This window comes from Eurosta solidaginis, chromosome 4 (genome assembly GCF_040869045.1).
Source record: "Eurosta solidaginis isolate ZX-2024a chromosome 4, ASM4086904v1, whole genome shotgun sequence".
Lineage (NCBI taxonomy): Eukaryota > Metazoa > Arthropoda > Insecta > Diptera > Tephritidae > Eurosta > Eurosta solidaginis.
In genome coordinates, this window is record NC_090322.1 from 230,509,505 (window position 1) to 230,527,478 (window position 17,974).

The 17,974-nt window shown below is 34.8% G+C and overlaps 1 protein-coding gene across 1 annotated transcript in view; it reads left to right on the forward strand.

Moving 5' to 3' along the window:
- Nucleotides 1–15,918, forward strand: part of Sclp (leucine rich repeat containing protein 20 sclp) — a 31,036-nt gene extending 15,118 nt beyond the window's left edge. Inside the window, exons 2-3 of the mRNA XM_067785005.1 lie at nt 12,294–12,437; nt 12,512–15,918. Of these exons, the coding sequence (XP_067641106.1) occupies nt 12,294–12,437; nt 12,512–12,834 (467 nt within the window). The 3' untranslated portion in view covers nt 12,835–15,918. The remainder of the gene's footprint in view (nt 1–12,293; nt 12,438–12,511) is intronic.
- Nucleotides 15,919–17,974: the final 2,056 nt, after the last annotated feature.

Genomic DNA, 17,974 nt, shown 5'->3' on the forward strand with positions numbered 1-17,974 from the left:
ACCTAGGTGTTGCCACTCAGAATGTTTCACAAGGCTGTCACCTATTCGAAATTAAAAAAAAAATTGCTTGAGATATGCCGATATGGGTATCAAACGAAAGGTATTTCACACCGCATTACAATAGGGACATTTTTGAGTAGGGTTGCCATTTAGGGTTGGGGTAGTTAGACGAAATAGTACTCTACTTATTCATATTCTATTAAAGCTTTAAAGGAGAACATTAAAGTTAAAAATCTTCGTAAAAAAATCTTACACATGATTCGAATTAATTTTCTTAATTTCACACACGCTAATAAAATTTAAATGCAATACCAAGGCACCGTGGCAAATTCTAGCAAAATCTATTTAAATGCATATTTTTGCCAAATATGAAATCAATAATTGCAATTTCTCAAAGATTACTATTAGAAAGGTTTCTCACCATAGCAAAAAGATATCTCATCATGGTAATTTGCTACCGTTGAACACTAGAGGCATATGTTCAATTTGAAAATGAAATCCAACCATTTAACTACTTACCAATAGATGGCGCTTACGGAAGTAAGTTGACATTTAATTAAACTAACTGATAGTTGTCATTCGAGAAATTTACAAGTTTTTGGAATATAATAAAATTGTGAGAGTTTCATAGTGTATAACTAAAAAATTTTTGAAATTTATAATTCTATTATTAAGAAAATCAAATATTGGTATGTAAAAATATATAGTATGTGTACATTCAAAAGAAGGAGAGTTTGATTAATGATGACATGTAGAACAAAGTATGTTATGCGACATACCCGAAGACTGCCGAGCAAAGCTCGGTCGCCCAGGTACTTTTTATTTATAGGCCTTAATGCACTGCGACCTTTATTAAGATCTTCTGTGCTTAAAGAAGATGTTACTCTATAATTAACTTAAATTCAAATTTCTATATAATACTTAGTTACCGGTTGCCCCAAGGTAAAAGTTTAACATCCCAAACTATTAACTACAATCAGCATGATTGCTATTTAACCGTTTGTTAATTTTTTGCAAATTACTGAGAAAAATTTGGCAATTGCTCAAAAATACTGCCGGTTTAATGACCTACATAGTTGGTTTTTTTCTATTTATAAATTTTATATTTTTCATTCCGCTTTACGAGAACTGATCAGGGCAAGTAGATAAAAGTGAAATGTAAAAGATTTTTAAAAAAGAAAAACCTAAGTATATTCCACATAAAGTTATAAGTTAAACTGTACAACACCGATTTTGCAGCAGAATAGCCATAGTATTTTTTTAGAAGGTGAAGTCGTACAGAAAATTTGTTATACACCAATAGTTGAAACGGATATAGTAAGTACAACTAAAAGCTGTTCATAAGTTTAACTTCCTTTAATAAAGAAGGCTCTTTTTATCATTAGCGTTTAACGCAAATAAAAAACTCTATCTCACCACTCCAGCTTGACGTTCCGCTAGTCTCTCTAGCTCTTACAAGTGCGATGTAGATGAACTTTTTTTAAACAAATTTGCTAATATGTAAAAAACATTTAGTACCATTCCTTAGTGGTATAATCGTCTTGCAGAATCTTAAGAGTATTGAGTACCTATTGACTTACTTATTTAATTGGTGATTAACCAATTAAACGCTTTAGACGCGCCAGTTCTTTCCTCGCTGTGCTAACTGGCGCCAATTGGTCACACCAAGGGAATTTAAATCAGTCAACATCTGCCCTTCAAGCGGTGCAAGGGCCGCGACCTTCTTCTGCTTCCCTAGGCGGATTCCGATAAAAATACTTTCTTGACCGGAGCATCATCTTTCATTCGCATAACATTGCCTAGGCCGGACTATGTTGATGTCTGCGCAAAGCTCATACAGAACATCACTAAATGTTTTTCGGTATTCACCGTATCGAACGCGTAGAGGTCCATACATTTTTGAAGAACGTTTCTCTCGAACACTCCCAGAGTCGCCCCATCTAATGTTGTCATGTCCCTTGCATCTACGCCATATAGGCAGGATGGGTACGACAATTGCCTTGTAGAGCATGATTTTCGTATAACAAAAGAGGACACTATTTTGCAATTGCCTACCATGTAGAAAGTAGTATATGTAGGCAAAATTGATTCTTCGCTAGATTTCAAAGCTGGTGTTGTTGCTTGTGCAGGTTAAATTTATGAACAGCTTTTAGTTGATCTAACGATTGGTGAAAAAAAATCTGTACGACTTCAAATTATAAAAAATATTGTGGCTATTCTGCTGCAAAATCACTGTTGTACAGTTTAATTTATAAAGTGCGTAGTATGTTTACATGGAATATACTTGTTTTTTTCTTTTTTTTTTTAATCTTTTACATTTCACTTTTGTCTACTTGATATTTCGAGATTATGGCTGGCAGGGGTGCAAATGCGCTATTTCTTTGCTTGATGACAAAAGGTACTTCGTTTTGCCCGTATTCACCATCAATCACATTATTCCAGTCTAGAGTAAGCAGAACTTACAGATCAGCTGTTCATGTCGATGATATCAATGACTTCAGCATTTTTCAGCAAACGCCCACTCTGCAGCTTATATTATTTTCCATAGCATCAAACTCAAAAAATCGGGGATCACCCTGTCTCTCATTCAGTTTCAAACGGCTCGGGTAGGTCCTTGGCAGTTCTGATTTAGCTAATGGTGTTGCTTAACTTCACTTTGCATATCCGTATAATTTTTGCGTGGAAAAAAATGCAGAAATAGGCAGCATCTATCTCTGGTGCTGTCGATAGCGACGAAGGGCTGAAATTCGGCCCCACTTCCCGGCGGAGGCCGTAAATTCAGCGGCAGAACGTGACCTTATAAGACAGCTCGATCCCGGCGACCCCCAAATAAGGGATATAAACCAACGCATAAGATTGCTTGTGGATGAACTCAAGCGGGCGAAATGGGAGTAGCACATAAGCGGTTGTAACCTCTCTGACGGTGTAGAAAAACTTTGGTCCACCGTAAAGTCCCTATCGAATTCGTCTAGGCACAATGAGAAAGTTTCCATCGCCTTTGGCGATAAAGTGCTGTAGGATGCGAAAAAATGCGCGAGCGCTTTCTGCCGACAATATATAATACATTCTACGGTTGACAAAGATAGACCGAGGGCCAACAGACACGCACATAAACATAAATTTAGCGCATCACCAATTACCATCACCGCCAAAGAGGTTGAGAATGCCATCGGTCATGCTAAACCATCCAAAGCAGTGGGCACAGACGGCATAGCCATGCCCATGCTTAAAAGCCTAGGGAAAAAGGGGTTTAAAATATTTATCACATGTCTTCAACCTGTCTCTTTCCACCTTTGTCATACCCGAGAAATGGAAAATGGCCAAGGTGGTCCCGCTACTAAAGCCTGGGAAACCAGCTAACATAGGTGAGTCATATCGTCCGATATCTCGCCTATCGCCAGTGGCAAAGACGCTTGAAGCCATTTTGCTCCCTTATTTCCAAGCACATTTGCAGCTAGCCCCTCATCAGCATGGCTTCAGAAAACTCCATAGCACCACCACCGCGCTAAATGCCATCAGCACCCAGGTAAATTGCGGTTTAAATCAAAACCCCCACCATAGAACAGTACTCGTTGCGCTAGACCTATCAAAAGCACGTTACTGCAAGACCTGGAAGGGTCTACCCTTCCCCCATGTCTTAAAAGGTGGACCGCAAATTATCTGGGTGGTCGGCAGGCATCGGTGCAATTTAGAAATGAAACATCAAAACTAAGAAGAATTAAACAAGGGGTGCCACAGGGTGGTGTCCTATCGCCACTTTTGTTTAATTTCTACATATCTAAGCTACCTTCGCCACCAGAAGGAGTTACTATCGTTTCCTACGCCGATGACTGCACAATAATGGCCACAGGCCCAGACCCACAGATAGATGATCTGTGCAACAGAATAAACGGCTACCTCTCTGACCTCTCCAGATTTTTCGCCTCGGGAACCTGGAATTATCACCGACTAAGTCCTCCGCGACCATATTTACAACATGGACGTCCCAAATGTCGACCATTTTGAACATCCACGTTGATGGCACTACGCTACCGACTGTCCTACACCCCAAAATCTTGGGTGTGATGTTTGATCAGGATCTACATTTTGGTGAGCACGCAGCCGAAATTGTTCCGAAAATTCAGAGCCGTAATAAAATTCTCAAATCCCTTGCTGGCAGTAGTTGGGGAAAAGACAAAGAAATGCTCATTACCACATACAAAGCAATTGGCCAGCCGATTGCGTGCTACGCGTCCCCTATATGGTCGCCAAGCCTAAAAACTACGCACTGGAAGAAGCTACAGGCCTGCAAAAATACTGCTCTCAGAATCGCCACGGGCTGTCTTCTTATGTCCCCAGAACACCATCTACATTATGAGGCGAGAATACTCCCCAACAGGGAGAGAAATGAGATGTTAACCAAACAGTTCCTGTTGAATACCCAGAAAACTGGGCATCCCAACAGACAACTGATTGATGAGCCAACACCGCCTAGGGACTTAAGGAGTAATCTGCGTAAGCATTTTGAGGAAATATGGCACCTGAGTATTCAGCCGTATGAAGAAAAAACTCAAGCGGGTCCTTGGTGAACTCCACAAACAGGCGTCGGACCTTTATGCCAGGAATTTCCCGGTGAATGCAGTACTCAAAGAACAGTACCCGAAACTTGCGGAGGAGGAACGCATACTCCCCAGGGAACCGCGAGTCACTCTAGCTCAACTTCGTTCTGGATAGTGTAACAGGTTAAACTCTTACCTATCCAGAATCAACCCCGACATACAAAATGTATGCCCCGCTTGCAATGTGTCGCCCCATGACACCAACCATCTCTTTAACTGTAATGTGGAACCAACGCCTCTAAAACCCCTTTCATTATAGTCCACCCCTGTTGAAACAGCAAGTTTCCTTGGACTCCCGTTAGAGGATATCGAAAACTATTTGTGTTCGATCGCAGCTGTTACGTGGGGCGAAGCACTGCTACAACAACAACAACAACAACGAAGGGGTGAGGTGGGGCAAATATTTTTTCGCGGGTTTTTCCAAGATTTGAAGCATATTGAGAATTGCGATCATCATCTATTGCGGGATCGGGTTCATCATACCTGGGCGGTATATCGCTGCCTCCATTTTCTCCATATAGAATAGCAGAGAAGTGTTCCCTCCATAATCTTAGTAGGTACTAAGCTCAGCCATTCATGTATTAAATGTAATTCTGTATTATAAGTAAAAAGCTTCAAGATACTTTTTGTTGGCCTTATTATAAAATAATTTTTATACTTAATACAAAAAGCTTCCATGAATGTCATTATATTAGAGGAAGCTTAAGAAATATATATCTGTTTGTTATTTTATGGCAATAAAAGCTCCCCAAAGTTTTAGTCGGAAAATAATGCGGAAAATCAAGGCTTTGAAACAACACCAAGTGAAAAAAAAAATTTGAGTATATGCATAAAACTTATACATATATATTAGAGCGGGTCAAATTGTATGGATGGGTTTTTTTCCTTCAGAAGTATAGCAAAAACGTAATCTACAGATGATTCTAAGAAAAATTGCTGAAGACACCATAGCTCACCATAGCGATTTCGTGGTCCCCACTTTTGCAAAAAAAATCATTATTGCTTTTGATAGAATTATAGAAATAATATCATATTGGGCTTACTTTAAAGGTATTTTACGTACATTTCAGAATCGGTATTAATATCTACAGTGTTTTTTGATTTTAGTAGAGATATCAGGCTTAAATTATGAGAAACTAGCCAAAAATTAATTTTCAACTACTATTATATTTTAATTTTTAACAAATTTCTTATGCAAATTTTTTTTTTCTTTACAGTTAAAATATGTTCAGAATATTTCCAACAACTTTCATTCAGACAGTTTTTTTTTCAAATTCGTTTTAGTATAAAATAATTTTTGCTTATTACTATCCAAGCAAAAAGACCTCTGCGAGTGCAAGCAAGACAAAGAGCAAACTTCAATAAATCTAGTGACGAATTAAATTTTTTTGTGCAAAGAATTGGCAGTTTAAGTTCTACAAATGGCTACTACTGACTTGTTTCAACGACAAGTTGGTCGTGCTGAAGGTTAAAACCTATAGAATACATACATATATGTAACCCGGCCTATGAAAAGGTGGCTTATGACTAAGAAAAAGAAAACTACTAATAAACTGAAGAAATGTATTGTTTATCTTTAACAGCTGTTCCTCGCAATTTCTTTTTTGAGTCATAAGTCACCTTTTCATAGGCCGGCTCACATATAGTGGAAAAATTAAAAGGGCTTTTAGTGTTTAAAACTAATGAACCAAGAAGAATTTCGCATATGATCTAGTGAAACATACAGTGATTGAGAAATATTTTGTTTAATAATCATAAAAGCTTTAAAAATGTTACATATAGTGATGTTCTATGAAATAGAGCTCTATACATGCTGCTGATATTACTTAAGCAAACCCTTAATTACCGAGTACCTCGCTCAATACACTGTAAAAACTGTAAGAAAAGAGGGTGTTACCATTACGTTTGTGAGTGTTTCTCCTATTATGGTACAAGTCACTTATTTCGAATTGAGTGTACCATGGAAGCTTTGCAATGCACTAAAATGTTTCACGAAATTGTAAAAGCTTTCGCAGAGGGTAATATGCTGCTTCGATGGACGTTTCAGTAGGATAATGACCCAAAACACACATCAAAGCGGGTCGAAGAACTGTTAAGACTAAACAATTTTGAAGTCCCTAAATACGAACCCTATAGAAAATCTGTGGCGAGAAGTCAAAGTGGTTCTCAGATACACAAATCCGTGTAATAGGGTTGCTCTCCTCGAACATGTTAAGAACGCATGGGAAAAAATTCCAGTTAAAACAAAATGGATACTCTTTTAAAGTAAAATTATATATATATATTTTAACAATTTTATTTGATTTTTTCCATTAAACTTCAAATTTCAAAATCTCAGAATATTGATAAGATTAGATGGCTCTATTTTTGGTAACAGCCTAATGCGTATCTCTTAATTAATTTTGAGTAGGTACAGTATGGATTCAAATACCCCAATTTATTTATCAATATTAAACCAATAGCGTTGTTTACCTTACAAAAAAAAATTCTAAGTCTAAGGGTGAGATTTTATGACTTATAATGCCTATATATATATATATAAAAGTCAACAAAGGTCGTAGATTTTAAAATCAATTTAGAAACATTTTAGTAATATAAATCTATAATCAAATCCATTAAAGCGGTTTACTGAATTTCAAGATATTGATTAAACAAATTTTTTTAAATTTAAATAAATAGCCATTTGAGCTAACTGACAGGCCTACGTGAAAATCACAACCGTGTTTTTACAATTCGAGGCATGTTTATAAGAAAATGATTCGTAAGGAAGCACCACTACTAAAACCATATTTTGTTGTTCCATTTGTTTCATTCCCGACTTCAAAAAATATTACAACTGTTACGCGCTGAATCTTTAAACAGAGAAATGGAAATAAGCACATAAAATACCTTAACTCTTACACTGTAGTTTGTAAAAAAATTGTAAGATTTTAGCTCATATTGAAAAACATCATTTATGTAAGCCTTAAATAATGAAATAACAGTCTTATCTACCATTAGAAGCATTTCGATAGTATCTAAACTAAATAAATTTCAAGACCCATTACAGGTTTTATATCAAAAAAGTAATAAAAAACCTTCTTATTGAAGGGTTTGTAACGTTGGAAATGCCCATATTTGCTCTTACTATTAAGCTCTCTTTATTGTAAAAATGCGCAATGGCAAAAGACACTGTGAATTCATACAAGTGAAAAATCTTTCTATTCGTCCATTGCCATACCTACCTGTCGAATAATAGCTGACAGGGAGAATGGCTGTCGCGAATGGCAAAAGAATGGAAGATAGGTTTGTTTTTTGCTTGCGGTTATTAAATTGAACCGCCATGAATTGCCCATTTGTATCTCAAATCGGCTTTTCTTTTATTAAAAATTAGACTACATATTTATATTAATTTCTAAAATCTAGTTAACAGATAAAATCTGAGCAGCTAATTAAGCAAACATTTTAAAATATGCACATAATGTAATAAACCAATCGTCTACAAAAAGTTTTGAGAAACACTATTGAACAAATCATTTAAGTAATCAAACAGTGATGGAATAGGTGATCGAGGCTGTTTACTATTGTGAACGTTTTTATAAAACATTCACATTTGTATGAATTCACAATGGCAGAAGATTACATATTAATACATGGTTGAGAGCGTCGTGTTCTTTCTTTTCATATCATTGAGCTAAAAAGTTGAATTTTCTCACACTCAATGAAATAAATTAGTTCTCTTGCTGATCGTGCGGCCTAATATTTGTTGACATTTTCCGTCAAGAGTTTTCGAGCGAATTAGAAATAAATTAGTACGAAAAAAATCTACGCATAAAAACACATCGTTAAAGTATTATTTAAATTATTTAACGTAATTATTTTGTTTAGTAGAATTAAAAAAAAAAAACTGGTAAAAATGGCTCATGCGGTGGTGCGCGTTGTGGAACGTTGTGAAAACGCACAAGATAATGAATCATTGGGTAATTATTTATTAATAATTAAAAATCTTTGGGAGGCTTTGACTTGCTTATACATTTAGTAAATACACAAGCGAACACGAAATCAGCAGAGGCAATTTTTATTAAGTTTCGTTAATTTAGTATTTTTTCTTTCATTTTCTTAAAACTGAGAAATAACTATCATGAATTTTGTTGCTAAAGCTATGCAAACCAGTCTCCAAAACGTTTTCGAAAAATTTTAAAAATGTCGACCTTTTTATTTTAGACTTTTTCGAGTATGCAGTTTTAGTCTTACGAAATCATTGCGTATTTTAAGAGGCCTATAAATTATGCTTGGCGGCCGCCGTGGTGCAGTGGTAGCGTGCTCCGCCTACCACTCCGAAGATCCTTAGTTCAGTTTCTCCAATTAGAAAAATTTTCTAAACGGGGTCGGCCCTCAGCAGTAATTTGGCAAACACTCCGAGCGTATTTCTGCCGCGAAAAGCTTCTCAGTGAAAATTAATCTGCCTTGCAGATGCCGTTGGGAGTTGGCATAAAACATGTAGGTCCCATCCCCCCAATTTGTATGAAAAATTTAAAGAAGCAGGACGCAAATTGGAAAAGAAGCTCGGTCTAAACTCTCTTCGGTGGTTATCGCGCCTTGCATTTTTTTATAGCTTGTGCTTTGTGAGACTAAAAACGATCGGGCTACAAATCTGCATATTCGAAAGAAAGAGAAATCGAAATAAATGGTTGTAAGTTTTCTTAAAATTTTTCGACTTTTCCAAGTTTTTGGCAGACAATTTTTAGCTTGGATTGGATATCAGCAATTACAAAATTCATGGACGTTTTTTTCTTTAATTCTAGAAAATAAAAAAATTTTAAAAATTATTATTGGCCTTTAATCTTTAAAATTTATTAAACTATTTTATGAGCTCGAGGCCTTATCCAAATAAAAAACGCAGTATAAATATTTTATAATTTTTGTTTTTGTTTTTCTTTCTTTCACAGTCCTGATGATGACTTCAGACTGAAGTCGAAATATCGAATATAAAATAAAAATACAAATATAAAATATTTATACTGCGTTTTTTATTTGGATAAGGCCCCGAGCTCATAAAATAGTTTAATAAAAAAAATTTTAATTATATTGACATAATTTGATGAAAATTGCCAATGCTATTTTTGTGCTCGCTACTATACATAGACATATGCATGTATGTATTTATGTATACATATCTTTTTTTAACTTTATTTCGTTATATAAAATATTATTACTCAGATGGAATTGAAAAAGTTTAAAAATAGTTTCAAATATAAAATTTAATTAAAACAAAGCACATTAATATATACGGCGAATAGTAGGCGTTGTGAATTGCTTAAATATTTTTGTTTCAATAAATAGTTAAGCGTGATTATTGTGGGCATTCACAAAGCACTTTCTTTGTTTTAACTGCATAGTTATTTTTTGGTTGTATGCAAATAATTTGCTCCAAGGGCTAGTTGTCACGATTCAATGGGGAACTTTAAAATTTTACGTTGCCATTTAGTTTGCTTTTGTTTTCAGTATATGTGACCCGGCCTATTAAAAGGTGGCTTATGACTCAAAAAAGAAACATCTTCAGTTTCTTAGTAGTTTTTCTTTTGCATTATTTTTTTTGAGTCATAAGCCACCTTTTTATAGGCCGGGTCACATATTCAGAACAGTCAGTTTATATAAAATTAATTCCGAAATTTATATAATAATCCCGACAAGAATAAAAGGCACATAAAATTTCGGCAAAAACGCGATCGAAAAAAAAGCACGCAAAGCTTGTGAATCGTGTAAACCCGGCAGACTTTTACAAAAAATCGTATCATTTGCGACGTTTCTATGTATACACGGCAATTGCGAGTTTGTGTAAAATGCCCCAATTATTTAAAAGAAATTGCGCAAATTTTAGCATTTGGTCAATGTTCCGTTCTTTCAAACAACTTTTCTGGGCTGTATAGTGTCGGGACTAAGAATTGTCGAGATTTTTCTCTATCGAAATATTCTGCTCTCTCGATATTGTCTTGGATGGGGAGTGTCCTTACCGCTACAACAACAACAACCAGTCCGACTGTCACGGGTCCTCCTCGAGTATTTTTGGGAACTCCTTTGCTATACTCTTTGTCATTTTGGGATCATTTCGATCGGTATTTTACTATCATTTTATCATAATGCCTTACTAGACTAAACCCGCGGCTCCGCCCGCGTGGTATTTGATTAAAGTGGCATATCAGTCTAATTTTGCGAGAATTGAATAGCATTTTTTTTTTCGAGTTCCATCACAACATGCCTATGTTACTTCAATGAAGACCTAGAATCACTAATCCATGGTGTGGTTCAAAAGCTATAAGCGCCCAAACGAAGAGAAATTGAGTTTTATAAATACAGATAGAACATTTAGCTCCTATCGCAATCTAATATTTTCTGCATATTAATTTAAGAAATAATGTCGATGTTTCACATATCTCAGGCGTCCCGTGATGGGTCATATTTTCTTTTTTTAAACGGGTTTTATTTAGCTTGACTTGAAAGGCTGGCTGGCTGGCTGGCCGCCACGAATTTTGTAATTGAAATTTAAGTAACTTCCCGATAAGCTACATGCTTGAAACTTGGAATGTAGTTCATAACCCGATGACAATGTAATAAACTCCAATAGGTGGCGCATGGATAGAAATATTTCAAACAATCGTATTTGTGGTCCGATTTAGTTCATATTTGGAACGCATAATACATACATGAATCGAAAGCGATCTACGAAAAAAACCGCCGAGAGGTGGCGCATAGATCGAGATATTCAAAAAAAATCGTATTTGCAGTCCGATTTGGCTCATTTGTGAAACAAATATTAAGTACATACAGTCTGGTAGAAGTGACATCAATATATTTTGGAGTTCGAGGTGAGGCAGGCATACGTGGCGCAGAGTCGATTAAAGTCTTTGGAAGGATTATGTATTGAGGACATAGATTGTAACAAATTGTCACGAAAGAGTTCGTGCAATAATAAGTCACTAAATGAACTAAATAGAATGGGAAATAATAGGCAATTAAATAAAAACTAAAAACTTGAAAATAAAATAATTAAAAAAATTGTTAAGTTAAACGGTTTTATTGAAAACAATACTTACATGAAGTAATAATAATACTAAAAGCTAGAAAATAATCAAGTAAGTCCTAGGTCCTAGTCATCACACACCCCATCAATCTAGGGCGTTGATCAGACAATTAAATAAAAGCGTTGGACGCGCCAAATTTTTATTGATAGTCAAATTTTTATAGATAGAAGGCAATGCTACGCGTCACGTTTTTAGAAATTTCACGCGCCCCACGCTTTTATTCAATTATCTGATCAACTCCCTAGATTGATGAGGAGTGTGATGACTAGTACCTAGGACATACCTAATTATTTTCTAGCTTTTAGTATTATTATTACTTCATGTAAATATAGTTTTCAATAAAACTGTTTAACCTAAAATTTTTTTTAAATTATTTTATTAATTTTTCGAGTCAGGCGTGCCTAAAGGCGAAATATTCTAAGCATTACTCACTCGCTCAAAAAGGGTTGATGCCAAGCAAAATTTTAACATACAACATTGATAAAGTTGTTTTGAATACCATGAACAAGTTCCATTTCCACATTGTTTAATTCTCTAACAATGCAAAGCATTGGATATTGCCCGATTGCACATAACACAAAGTTCTCGTTTTCAAATATTTGTTTTTAAAGACATGCACATCTTTTATTTACAGATCTATCCGATTGTCAGTTGGTACAAATTCCCGATGCCGTTTATCACTTGATGCGCAATACACAACTCAAAACCTGTGATCTCAGTAGTAATGTGATTAAAAAGATTCCACCAAAATTTGCGCTCAAATTTAGTCTCATCACAGGTGTGTATTTTGTGTTTCCTTTTTAGGTTTAATATTTTTTAATTGAAATTAATTTATTCACTATTTTTCTTTAGACCTAAATCTCTCACACAATCAAATGACTAAATTACCAGACGAGCTTGCCGACTTGAACGTTTTGGCGCGCTTAAATATCTCACATAACTCATTCATAGTGCTGCCACCAGTTGTGTTCAAAATGCCTAAATTACGTGAATTGGATGCCAGCCATAATGCGATTATAGAAATTGATACTGATGAGATGATCACAAGTGATAATTTGGAATTGGTGGATTTGAAACATAACCCTTTGGGTCGTACCTGCCATCGTAAATTGAAAAATGCCAGTACACCATTCCGTATAGAAATTTCTGAATATAGTGAGGATGATGATTGGTAGATTTATAACGGTGTGTACGGAAAAGATGCAAAATACTCAGATTTAATTGAAATGAGGCATTCATTTAGCTTAGTTTAAATTTATAAATATATATATGTAGGTACTTAAGAGTATTTTTTATATGAAAATAACAAAGACTAACATATTTGCAAGTATGAAGTATGAAAATAATACACGACTTGCTTAGTGAATCCATGTTGGAAATATCGTATGGCTAGTGTTTATGAATAATTTTACCGGAAGAGAAAGCTTTGCTAAGAGAAACCTGTGGAAAATCTTTATTAAATTCTGCTAAGCATGCATTTTTAAAGGTGTTGATGAACATGATAATGATGACAAAATAACAGTTAAGAGCATACAACAAGACAAAAAAGCGGTGGGCATATATATAAAACTAAATGAATTAATTAATTTAAATAATTTAATTAAAAACTTAAAAGAATTTTGAAACTGGAACTATCCAAACCAATATAAAAAATGTTTTCGAAAAAATGTTTAAATTCTAGAAAATTGTACCACACTTTAGACCTCTTTTAGAGCACGTGAATGTTTCTGAGTATGTGGTATTGTAGTACAATAAATTTTAGTCTCAAAAAGTATAAGTTATAGGTCTCTCAAAATTCGCATTGATTTTTGGAAATTTTTTGTTCGAAGGGTGTTTTGTCATATTTTCTTCCATACGAAGCGCAGCAATATTTGAGGAAACCAAACTGTTATTCCTTTTATAATAAAAGTCTTTCAGAAAAAATTATTTCCGCGCTTTTAATATCTTAGACGGAAAGAAATTATTAAATCCGGACTTTTATTTTATAAAACCGAAAATGAAAGATAAATCGGAAATTTAATTTTTTAAGGACATAATTAAAGCCCGACCCTATAACTATGGAACGGCACATCCAAATGAGACGATTTTTTTTTTCGTTTATATAAAATCCGTCATGTTTCAATAAAAAGCCGTGTATCAAATTTGAAGGCACTATCTCCATTTCATCAACCTTAATGGCAAAAAACAAGTTCTATATGGAAAAAAATATGTATAGTACTATGAGAGTTGGTTTTAGTTTTTCTATGACAAATTTCTGGTATTATTAACATAAACTTTCAATTGACCATAAAGGTATCGAATCTAGATATTTGATACAATCGACTGGTAAACAATTTGTTTCATTCAGATTAGCCGTTCCATATTTATGGGGCCAGACTTTTATTTGTCATTAAAAAAATTGCGTATTTAACTTTTATTTTCGGACTTTTAAAATAAAGGTCCGGATTTTAGTTTTATTTGTGTATTTTTTTGAAAAAATTCGAAAAATAAAAAGTATGCCTAATTTGTCATGAAAATGCTTTGGGTATCGCACGGGATCGCGTAAATGTTCATCTAGGACAATTTTTTGGCCGGTACTTTTTCAAGTCCAAAAAAGAAAATAACAATTAAAATGGGTTCCTTTTTAATAGAGCTTTTATATCGTAGAAAATTTGAAACAGCCTTCGGTAAAAATGTTGTTAAAAATTCATGCGAATTTGGAGTGTACTTTGTTCAACTAAAATTGATTGGGCTACAAAAATACGTACGCAACAAATTTCGAAAAATTCTTAAATGATTGAAATTTTCGTAAAGTTTTCTTGAATTTCCGAATTTCATAGAACCGTTTTTGCTGATGGTTTGCATAGTTTCAATAAGAAAATTTAGAGAAGTATTTTCTTAAATTATCGGAAACACAAAAGATGTTAATTGACGAAATTCGTTAAAAAAGTACAATTTCTTTTTTCGTCTTCACTGCTCTATATGCCAACGTAAAGGCAATCTTTAAGAAATATGAATCTGGCAACACTATGAACTCATCAAGTTTATGTGAGTTTCTCATAGACCAGCTTGTTCAGCATAACCTAAGAAATGAGAAAATATATTTTAGAGATTTTTAAAATTAACTATAGCGTTTATAATTTTATAATAAAATATGTATATTTTAGAAATCATGACTTCCTTGTGCCCTAATGACCTTCATCTGTAAAGCATATCAGCAAATAGACCAAAGATATAAAACATATAAAAAATATATATAACTAACTACTGAACATTTAAATTAAGCCTAAAATTTAGTAGCCATTAAGTTAAGACAAATCGCACAAATGATCAGACTAAGTTTTTTCAATGTGATTTTTATCCTAAAAAAGTAATTAACCAAAACAAATAGGATAAGTGCATGATTAAGCTTATCTAATTTTAAGAAACAAATAATTTTTTGTCTGTGAATGTTGATTTAATACAACCCCTGCTGAGTGGAATATTAACCTATCTCTTTTGTGGTTTCGAAAACGCCTTTTCTTAGATATTCTTGAATAACACCCTATTTGAGAATTTGTTTTCAAAAACGCTCAACCTGTGCTCAAATTCAATATATTTTCACGTTAGATAGGGCGTTTATGAAAAATATTCTGAGATAGGACGTACTTGAACTTGAGCCAACTTCTGAGATAGGGCAATTTCGAAAACAATTCTAAAATAGGCCGTTGTTCGACCATTCTTGGAGTCAGCGACTGAGCTATATGTAGGTTGATATTCCACTCAGCAGTCGACTTACGCATATATCGCAAGTTTTATTGTAGAAAGATGTAAATTAGAATTCAAGACGAAAAAGAAAACTATTTTTTTCAAAGAATTCTTTTCGAAAAATATGAAATTTCGCTAATTTAGTCTCGTTTTTTATTGTGTCAGAATGATCTTATTCACTAAAAATTAAGGAACATAAACAAATATTTGTTCGACAATGTCTTTGCAATAAAACATGCAAAATATTAAGGTTTAAATTCTGTGAAAATTTTAAAAAAAGAACTAGTCAAAAAATGTTAAATTGTATTTACTACTTTTTACATGAATGAAAGCATTGTTTATTTTGTACTTCTCATAAAGATTCTCTATTTTTTTTAATTTAATTGAATTTAGTTTAGTTGTTGTTTTTTGTGTTAAATTTATGTTATTTACATATGTAATTAATTGAAATTGTTTTCAATAATTCCTTTTCAAGAAAATTCTTTTTATTTCGGAATAAAATTAAATTTTTGTTCTATTAACGACAAAGAAAATCATAATCGTTTCATTTTGATACTTAGTTATGCTCTTATTGTGGTATTGCGGCATTGGCGAATACAGCAGCGAACGAAAAATGGCAAAAAATTTTCTTTTTTTATACTCGAATTTCGGCAACCTACTTATGTTTTGTATCCCGGTTTCATGAAGGTTAATTTTTCACAGTAGAGGAGCTTCGGGTTTTCAACTTTACCCGTTTTGTGGAGATATTTATGAAAGTACCCGTGGTCGGTAAAAATTTAGTCGGGTAAAAGTGGACCTCTTCGTGTGGTCGCTTCAACCATGGGTTTAGTTCAGGAATTAGTTCCCTGATCAAATTTCCTGCCCTGCTACTGCTCCACCAGTCATAACAGCGTCGGATCGATCCTTATTGCATCTTTACGGCAATAGCCTCCGATTCACTTTCATGTGAAACATTTCTTTACTTTTCTCAGTGAAAATATCCAACGGAAAGTTTCCCGCAACGACCACGCTTGCTTCTGGCGACACTGATCAGTAAACCACATCTATTGGCCGCACTCCTCTGCGTTGGACTGAGATGAGGTCGGTTCGGCATTTCATTGCGTCCGACCAGATTTCTGCACCTTATAGGAGTATAGAATGCCCTAAATCTACTCTATCCGGATGTGCTTCGAGAAGGTGAGCTTACGCTCTATCTTCAGCTCAGATATTTTGCTGAAGTGCATGTTTTCATTTGCTGGTAACTAAACGGCACGTTAGCGAATTTTTGGATCCACATTTTCGTATGGATAACTATCTAAGTTTTCTATTCTATTTGGCCGCGCTCCTATTGCCCGTCTCCTCTACGTTGGACTGAGAAGAGGTCGGTTCGGCATTTCATTGCGTCCGACCAGATTTCTGCACTTTATAGGAGTATAGATTGCCATAAATCTACTCTATCCGGATTTGCTTCGAGAAGGTCAGCTTACGCTCTATCTTCACCTCAGATATCTTGCTGAAGTGCATGTCTTCATTTGCTGGTAACTAAACGTCACGTTAGCGAAAGTTTGGATCCACATTTTCGTATGGATAACTATCTAAATTTTGCTATTACCAGCATAGCGCGTGAACTGGTTCAGTTCAAGTTGTGGCAGCTCATTTCACATTCGTGCTGTTATGACTGCCGCTACGTCATCTGTAAAAGAAACAAGGAATTAACTTTCTAGCATATCGAATTGAGGAAAACTGTAGAGGAAGAAGTAGTGTTAAAAGATCGCGGCCTAATACCAAACCTTTGACTGCTACTCCTATTATTTTCACTTTTCTTTTACTGTGTGTGGTTTCGTACGTTAGATACCGGTCTTTTAGATAGTACCTCAAAATTTCTAGCAGGTACTGGGGTACTCTCAAAAAAGTGTTAGTGCCCCAAGCATGTCGTTCCACCTGTTTCAGGTAGGTATAAGCATTCTTAGCTTCTTGCGTACCCATTAAAGCTATCGGTCTTGCTCGGACAGAAGCTGTATTGGCTTTTTTGACTGCGTCTATCACTTTATAATGACGTCTATTGTAGAGTGACCTCTCTGGAAGCCTAAGGCGATCTTCAGGAGATTGTGCTGTGTTCTATCTGCTTTTTTGTACATTTGATGCAAAAGTTTCTGATCAAATAATTGCAGCTTACCTAATTTTCACCGATCGTATTCCGTTGACCATGAGGCTTTATAAGATTCCCTTCTGTCCGTTTTAAGATTCTCCATAGATTGATTCCAAATTGCTGTGTTCTTGGTTGGGAAAGAGCACGTCTGGCCAGAAGACAATGCTAAGATGTGTTGAACTTATTCACCGTTAATCGGAGGGTTACTTATCTCATTATTGCTTTATTGAATGCCTAATGTAGTGAAAAATCTAGTCAATGTAACAAATGACAATCAAGAAAAAATTATTTATTATATAAATAGGAAAGTTGAAATCATTGTGCCCATTTTATGTACGTCCAAACTATAATTCAAAATTATAACCATTTTAAATGTGTATCGATAAGTCTTCTCAAGGAGCAGTGCAGGCCTTTAACCCTAGTTCGGCCGACGAGACACTGGGTGACTTTTTCATATCCTC